Source organism: Mus caroli, chromosome 15, assembly GCF_900094665.2.
Source record: "Mus caroli chromosome 15, CAROLI_EIJ_v1.1, whole genome shotgun sequence".
Classification (NCBI taxonomy): domain Eukaryota; kingdom Metazoa; phylum Chordata; class Mammalia; order Rodentia; family Muridae; genus Mus; species Mus caroli.
In genome coordinates, this window is record NC_034584.1 from 73,138,844 (window position 1) to 73,147,148 (window position 8,305).

Here is an 8,305-nt window from a genome sequence, read left to right on the forward strand (position 1 = left end):
TGTCTGGCCGGCCGCTGCTTCCCGGAAGTAACTGCGCCTGGGTCACGGCGCAAGCGCAAACTACGCGTGGTACCGCGAGGGGCAAAGGCGCGCGTTTCTCTGCTCTGCGCCCGGGACCCGTCAGGGCGAAGGCATCATGTCAGACAACGAGGACAAGTGAGCACGGGCCACAGAGGGAGGTCGTGGTGCGAGTCGGGCTCTTGGAGCACAGGCTAGCCCAGCTGCTGGGTTGGTGGGGCGAAGTCTTCAGAACTTCCTACCTCGCGGTGCAATGGCGACAGTGGGCAGAGAGTTCGGTCCGTGTGGCCCCTGTCCTCTGAGCGCTCTCTTTCTGGAAGGGAATGCCAGAGGTGTGTAGCTTGTGTAGTCGTGGAAGTAGGTAGGAAAAAGCAACCCAGAGAATGGCCTGGAAGGCTGGGAGCAGACGCGGGCTTGGGCTAGGTGATAGTAGCAGAGGTGGCAGAAGTGGGGATAGACTCTAGAGAGCATGAAGTTTAGTGTTGTTTGAGGCAAGGTCTCACTCTGAAACCCAGGCTGCCGGGGAATTCACTATATAGCTAAGGCTGGCTTTGAATTCGACACAGTCCTCTGCTTCAGCTTCCCAAGTGTTGATATATCTGGCATGAGCCACCAGACCCAGCTGGATTATAGACATTTTTTTTTTTTTCCGAGACAGGGTTTCTCTGTATAGCCCTGGCTCTCCTGTAACTCACTTTTGTAGATCAGGCTGAACTCAGAAATTCACCCACCTCTGCCTCCCAAGTGCTGGGATTAAAGGTGTGTGCCACCACCACCCGGCTGGACATATTTTTATTTTATTTATTTGGAGACCAAATATAACCTTATATCAGGTGGTTTAAACGTAGAGATTCATCTACCTCTGCCTTCCAGGTGATTTTGTTCTTTTTTTTTTTTTTTTCTGAGACAGAGTCTTTCAGCATAGTCCTAGCTGTTCTACAAGTCACTGTGTAGATTTGGCTGTCCTCAAACTTACAGAGATCTGTCTGCTTTCACCTCCTGAGCACTGGATTACAGGCGCGAGCCACCATGCCTGGATCCTGATATATTTTAAAGATAAAACCTAAAGGATTTCCTGATACGCTGTATATGTTAGTCAAGAGAGAAGATGAACTATGGTAGTCCTGATAGATCAGTCAGAATTCAGAGTCTGGGTGTGGTGGTTCACACCTGTAATCCTAGCACTTGGGAGGCTACTGCAGGAGAATTGTCCTGAAGTAGATGTCAACATAGTGAGTCTCAGGCCAGCCTGAGTTACATACTGTGCAGTAAGATTGACATCAAAACAAGCATACAAAATACAGTAAAAAATGCAATGAAAGCAGAGATGACGGCGTTGACCAGGGCACCACGGGAGGTTGTTGAGATGGAGCAGGGGCTAAAGATGGTTTTGTTGTGCCCAAGCCTAACAACCTAGGTTTGATTCCTAGAACCCCTGGTAGAAGGAGAGAACAGAAAAAGGAGTCTTGGTGGTGTATGTGGGCCTGTACGCAAACACGCATCATAAATAAGCATGTTTTTAGAAGCCTGGTGACTGGAGGCTATGAAAACGGCAATGTCACCTTGGTCTTACGTGGTTTTGTTTGTTTGTTTGTTTGTTTGTTTTCTCCACCATAAGGGAATATGGAATTAAGCTGTAGCAGGAGGGGAAGGAATAATGGTGTGATGTTTGTTTGTTTGTTTGTTTGTTTGTTTTTAAGAGGGGAGGTGATGCTGGCAGTGTGCTGGTGCTGCGAGCGCCAGCGGCTTCATGCATGCTGTCTACACACCCTACTTTTGAGTTACAGCTCCAGCCCTGAAGTACACTTCACTTGTTTTTGTTCTTGAGACAGAATCTCACTATGTAGCCCAGGCTGGGCTCAAACCCCTAGTTCTCTCATTTCCCCTTTCCAAATGCTAGGAGTACAGGAGTGTGCTACCACCCTGGCACGTTTATATTTCTCTCCTTATGTCCTTATGAGAGGCTGAAACTGTCTTCATGACGAGGGGGATGGCACAGAGGTTAGCCACACTTGGCTGGTTTCCCAGGGAGTAAAACCTTAGTTCCCAGCACCAGGCAGACAACTCCCGCTTCAGGGGCTCCCACACCCTCTCCTGGCTTCCAGGGGCAAATTGTGTGTGTGTACATTTACTTACACAAACACACAGATAAAATAAACCTTAAACAAACAGTCCCCGGACCAGAAAAGTCCATGCTTACATGTAACTGGCGTGGTTCACAGAGAAGGAAACCACAGTGAAGGTGTCCTAGCAAACTGTGGGGACACGTGGCATATGATTGGAGGCACAGAGTGACCCTCCAGAGTTTGGTTCCCTTGTTGAGATTTGCCGGTCCCTCGTCCGACACTGCTGAGACTGTGGGCTGTATCTCTGGTTCTGGCCGGTGATGCTCTAACCACCAGTTTTTTCCGGCAGTTTCGACGGCGATGACTTTGATGACGTGGAGGAGGACGAAGGACTTGACGACTTGGAAAATGCTGAGGAGGTCAGTAGCCAGCCTCGGCCTCTGCCCTGCAGCCTGGACAAGGGACGGGCAGCGTTCACCAAGAGCTTTCCCTGTTCACTTTCCAGGAATGTGATTCCATGGATCTGCTCCGGGCCTTTGTCTGAGTGCCACCTCAACTAGGTCTTGGGATAATTAATTGTGTCGGTCTTATGTATGGTTTGGTGGCAGTGGTTCTTAGTATAGAGCCTGGAACTTGCTATTTAAGCCAGACTGGCTTGTAGCTCACGAGAAACCAGCCTTCCTCTGCCACCTGATGCTAGGATTAAAGGCACGGGTAGAAGTAACTTTGGTCCATTTTATTCACTACTATATTCTAAATATGGTTCAGCATATAGTATGCACTCAGCAAACAATTCCTCTTTTTTTTTAATGTATTTTTATGCATGTGCACATGTGCTGTGTGCAGGTGCACTTACCTGTGTAATGCATGTGGAGGTCAGAGGTCATCCTCCCTCCTTCTCCATCTTACCTTTCAAGACAGGGTCTCTCTAAACTTGAGGCTCAGTGCTTCAGCTAGGCTGTCAGCCAGCAAGCCCCAGAAACCCTCCTGACCCCACCACTAGTTCTGTGGCTATGCCTGTAGCACACTGTTACAGACCCAGACTTCTACATGGAGGCTAAGACCTAAATTTAGGTCCTCCAGTTTGGGTAGCAAGCAGGTTACTCTCTGAGGCAAACCCTAACCCTTAAGTCTTGGTTTTAGGATCATGTAAACAGATCATGGGCTGCGCAGCTCTCTGGCAGCCGCCATTGCTGGAAGCTTCTGTTTTCTCCTCTGCTGTCAGAAACTCTTTACTTTGTGTCAGATCATCATTATCCCTGTGTGTGTGCGTGCATGCGTGCTGCAGGGGATGAAACCCATGGTCTTGTGTTCTCTCTCTCTCTAGCCTGAATAGAGCAGAGGACAGCAGGTTGTTGTTTAGTATGTGTTTCACTCTCTTTTACCAGGACTGTCCTGGTCACCTGACCCAGTGACTCATTTGCCATATGAAAGAGCAGGCGTTTGTCCTGAGCTTCCGGTTCAGGGTGTGCTCACCACTGACAGGGCCAGCTATTTGGGCAAGGCAGCTGGCTCTAGAGTTCTGAACACCGTCATCTTTACTGCTAGCTTGGAGGTTTTGGTCAGGTTGGCTGACTCTTGAAGCCCCTGGAATGGGGACCACAATCCTTACCTTACAAGGGGTTAAGGATTGCGGGGTGTCAGTGAGTGGTTGCACGGTCCATGACATCCGGAAAGGGTTGAGGGTGGTGGCAAGTGTCTGTGTCATCATCTTCCTACCTGATCCAAAACTTGCCCGGAGATTCCCCCTCTTTGTTTGCTTGCTATCCAGGAGGGCCAGGAAAATGTCGAGATTCTCCCATCTGGTGAGCGACCGCAGGCCAACCAGAAGCGGATCACCACTCCTTACATGACCAAGTACGAGCGGGCCCGAGTGCTGGGCACCCGGGCTCTCCAGATCGCGTAAGTGCTGTCCTTTGGCCGTTGTCTCTGTCAGTTCAGCCACAGTGAGCCCAAGCTGCTGGTCCTGCCCAGCCCTGGTGTGTCAGGGCTTGTGCAGTGCTTTAGGGCGCCTGTGGGAAAATGTAAGAAGTAGACGTGAGAAGTGACAGTAAAAACCCTGGTCAGGCCAGGCAGCGGTGGCGCACGCCTTTAATCCCAGCACTTGGGAGGCAGAGGCAGGCNGATTTCTGAGTTCAAGGCCAGCCTGGTCTACAAAGTGAGTTCCAGGACAGCCAGGGCTATACAGAGAAACTCTGTCTTGAAAAACAAAAAACAACAACAACAAAGCAAACAAACAAAAAAGAAACAGGAGGATCATGGGTTCACGGGCCTACCTGGACTACCGAGTGAGTTCTAGGCTAGTCTGGGCAACTAGCAAGACGCTGCCCCAAGATAAAGAATGAAAAGAGGTCTGGGGTGGAGCCTAGCACATGTGATTACCTGAGTTCAGAGAATTCTTGTCAGTTGGTCAAACAAAATAAGAGTGAACTGCAACAGCTCCTTCTAGCTTATGCTGATGAGAGGGAGACTGGCCAGCCCAGCCCAGTAAGCAGGCCCTTTACTTGGGAAAGTCTGGAGCAGCGGTGGCTCTGGGTGCTAGGAAATTTAACAGCACGTTGTTTTTCTAAATTTGGATGGCCGGCCAGTGAGCTCAGCCCATCCAGAGGAGGCAGGGTGTTAGTGGAACTCTAGTGGGGGACCCAAGCCTAAGGGAAACTGCTGACTTCTCACGTGTTGGCGTGGGGCATGTGAGTGCTTCAGGATGGACTAGGGAGAAGGAAAAACACAGCATCAGCAGGACATTCTCCCAGGGGCCTGGGGAGGCCTGCACAGTGCTGCGAGCATCCCTACCACAGGTTCATACAGCCCTGGGTAAAGATGACTGCAGTGTCTACCTTGGTAAAGGGTCTTATGGACAGCCATCCTCAGCTATAGACCTTTCTTCAGCCTGGCTGCACTCTTGACTCCTTGAGTATCCTTCAGGGGGATCTGGGGTCCTAGTGGCCTAAGGATAGTCTCTGTTCAATGGCACTCATTGGCTCCATGTGGCCATTTAAATTAATTAATTAAATCGACCCTGTGAGGCAGTGCACACCTTTAACCCCAGCACTCAGGAAGCAGAGGTGTGTTGATCTCTGTGACTCCAAGGCCAACCTGGTCTACATAAGGAGTTCCAGGAGAGCCTTGACTACACAGTGAGGCTCCATCTCAAAAACAATAACAGTAAACCCCAAACAACCACCACCACAACAACACACACACACACACACACACACACACCCCAATACTAGAGATACCGCAGATGCTCAGGGGCCTGTCTGTGGTTCCCAGTTAGCACAGGGACATCATAGGTACAAGACATTTCCAGTTTGCTGAGTGTTCTGAGACACTTGTTCATTTAGCTAAGATTGCCCTGTAGCAGGAAGCCTTCATTGTGCAAATCCAGCAGTGCTCACCACTGCACCTGTCGAGGATGCAGAGGTGATAAAGACATCACCTCTAGTTCCCCAGGGAGCTTCTGATGTAAAGGCAGGTGCGGGCAGTGCCCTGCAAAGGATAGAGAAAGGCAGGTGGCTTGGCGGAGGGGCTAGATCTAGGAGGCAGATGCAGGGCAGTGGTTTTGCATGTGTCCCTGGTGCTGAAAGCTATGGGTGGGTACAGCCTAAAGGCAAGCTTGCAGCACAAAGAAGGCAAAACTGTTACTAATGGGGACCAGCAAGATGGCTGAGCTGGGCCAGATGCCTCATTTACAGGAACCCGCGTGGTGGAAGCAGAGAATTGATTTCTTCATGCTGTAGCATGCATGTGCTCACACACGTACAGAACTGAACACACAGAGTAGAGTCTGATGAAGTGGTTCATGGAGGGCTTGATGCTCTTTGGGGGCTCAGCACCCTCTTCTGGCCTCTGTGGGCATCCACACACATGTGGCAAAAGCTGCATAAACACAAATTCATATAAGTGAAAATAAAAACATTTTAAACTCTTCACACACTAAATAAATAATTTTTTTTTTTTTTAAAGTATGTCCTGATCTTGTAGGGCGACCGAGTCACGGCCACCTGTAACTTTGGCTCCAGAGGGATCTGACACTTATGGCCTCTGTAGGCGCCTTCACTCCTGCACAAACCCTAACACAGACACACGAATACAAATAATTTTTTTTAATATGATAAATAAAATAAATTTAGTAAAAGATGTCAGCAAACCTACAGGGACAGGTTCAAGTTGGCACGCATCTGATAAGCCAGCATGGGACACACAGGAAGGGAGGCGTCCTGACAACTGCAGTCTAAGCCAATGGAAGGGTCATATTCTGTGGGAGGAAGAGGGCTCCAGCTTAAGCCAGGCTCTAGTGGTCCTTCCCCTGAGGGGTCCTCTGCCCTCTGTCCAAGCACAGCCAGGCTGGATCCTGTACACTGAGGACTGGGCTGTGCCTTCACTTAGATGCTGAATGAAACTCCAGCTTGGATCTCTTTTGGTTGCGTCCAGTCTGGCTCGCTAGCACCACCTGCTGGCTGATGTCACTCACCTCTTCCTAACTGGGGGGGGTGACAGGTTTATTTGTAGTGACTGCAGCACAGGACAGCCACTTCAAAGCCTGCACTTGTATATCCATGGGGGCACTGATGGACGATGCCCTTCAGTTACTCCCATTATATGTAGAGCGCGGACACAGGCTGATCAGGGCAGTGGGTACTCGGGTACAGCCGTGTGGACGGCAGACTAAACCCAGGACTTTACTTGTTCTACTGCTGAGCTACACCTCAAGTTTTGGGGACATTTCATTCTTCAGGAAAGACATTTGGTTTCTGCCCTTGGGAAAATTTCAGGCCTTTAGGATTAGCGGAGCCCAGAATATTTAGTCATAAACTAATAAGTGTCAGTCTCAGGGTGGCTGGTCCCCAAAGTCACCCGGCACCTCTGAGTTACAGTTCTCAGACCCCTTCGTGAGATGAAGGATTCTGTCTCATGGCTCTGGATCAGCAATTAAGAGCACTCGGTGTGCTTGCCAGGTTTGGTTCCTGCCATGAACACGGTGGCTCACAGCCCCCTTCCCTCTGGTACCAGTGTATCCCGTGTCCTCCAAAGGCATGGACCTCCATGTAAGCAAAACACCCACACACGTAAGATAAAATATATTCAAACCCTCTCACAAAAATCTGTCCTGATGGTGTGGAGACGGCATCGGGCCTGGGTCTCAGATGTGTCCTGATGGTGTGGAGACGGCGTCGGGCCTGGGTCTCAGATGCTTGTTCGTCAGTCTGAATCTGTCAGTGTGAGCCCGCCCAGGGTTATTGGAGGCGTCTGTCTGTCTGTCTGTCTGTCTGTCTGCAGGAAATGAGCCTGGAGTGATGTGTCCTTGTTGCTGTTGGAGCTTTTGCTTGGAGCAAGCATTGGCTGGGGTCTGGACCCTCTTAGTGCACCATGTGTGGTCCTGGAGCACTGGACGCTCATGGGCTGCTGTGGATGGTGGTGCAGTCAGTGGCTTTGGTGCCCAGAAAGGCATATGTAACTCACCAGGGGCACAGAGTGATTCCCAAAGTGGTGACATCTGAGCCCCTCTCACGCTTGTAGCGACAGAGGGAGCACTGCGAGGACGGAGAGTAGAAGTGAAAGGACTCTGCTGAGCCTGCTGTCTGTGCCCTGACAGGTCCCGAGGCCAGGCTTCTTCTGGCTCAGTCCATCTGGCTCACAGTCCTGGAGCTTGGAAGGTTCTAGAGCATGGCACCTCACCTGTGGGTCCTCAAGCTGCATCATACCATGGCAGGGTGTCATTTGGTGGGACTGAGCCACCCCGCTGGCTTGGGTTTCTCTTCCTTTAATAAAGCCCCTTAGGGCATCATGGTGGTCACACCCTCATGGCTTTCCAAGGGCTCCTCCTACAGCGCCCTCATCATCTTCATTTGGGGACACTTAAGAACCATGATACGGCTGGTTAGTTATGGTGGCGCACACCAGTAGGATTTGCTGAAGGAGGCAGAGGCAGACGGATCACGAGTTCAGTGCCAGCCTGGGCTACACATTTGGGCTGGAGAGATGGCTCTGCACTGGCTGCTCTTCCAGGTCCTGAGTTCCATTCCCAGCAACCAGATGGTGGCTCACATCCATCTGTAATGGAGTCCAATGCCCTCTTCTGGTGTGTCTGAAGATAGCTACAGTGTGTTCATATACATAAAATAAATAATTTTTTTAAAATTATTATTATTTTTTGTTTGTTTGTTTGTTTTCGAGACAGGGTTTCTCTGTGTAGCCCTGGCTGTCCTAGAACTTGCTCT

The 8,305-nt window shown here is 50.3% G+C and overlaps 1 protein-coding gene across 1 annotated transcript in view; it reads left to right on the top strand.

The window, feature by feature from the left end:
- The first annotated feature begins 42 nt into the window (after nt 1–42).
- Polr2f (RNA polymerase II subunit F) overlaps nt 43–8,305 on the top strand; it is a 9,365-nt gene continuing 1,102 nt past the window's right edge. Inside the window, exons 1-3 of the mRNA XM_021183029.2 lie at nt 43–156; nt 2,434–2,503; nt 3,856–3,986. Of these exons, the coding sequence (XP_021038688.1) occupies nt 137–156; nt 2,434–2,503; nt 3,856–3,986 (221 nt within the window). The 5' untranslated portion in view covers nt 43–136. The remainder of the gene's footprint in view (nt 157–2,433; nt 2,504–3,855; nt 3,987–8,305) is intronic.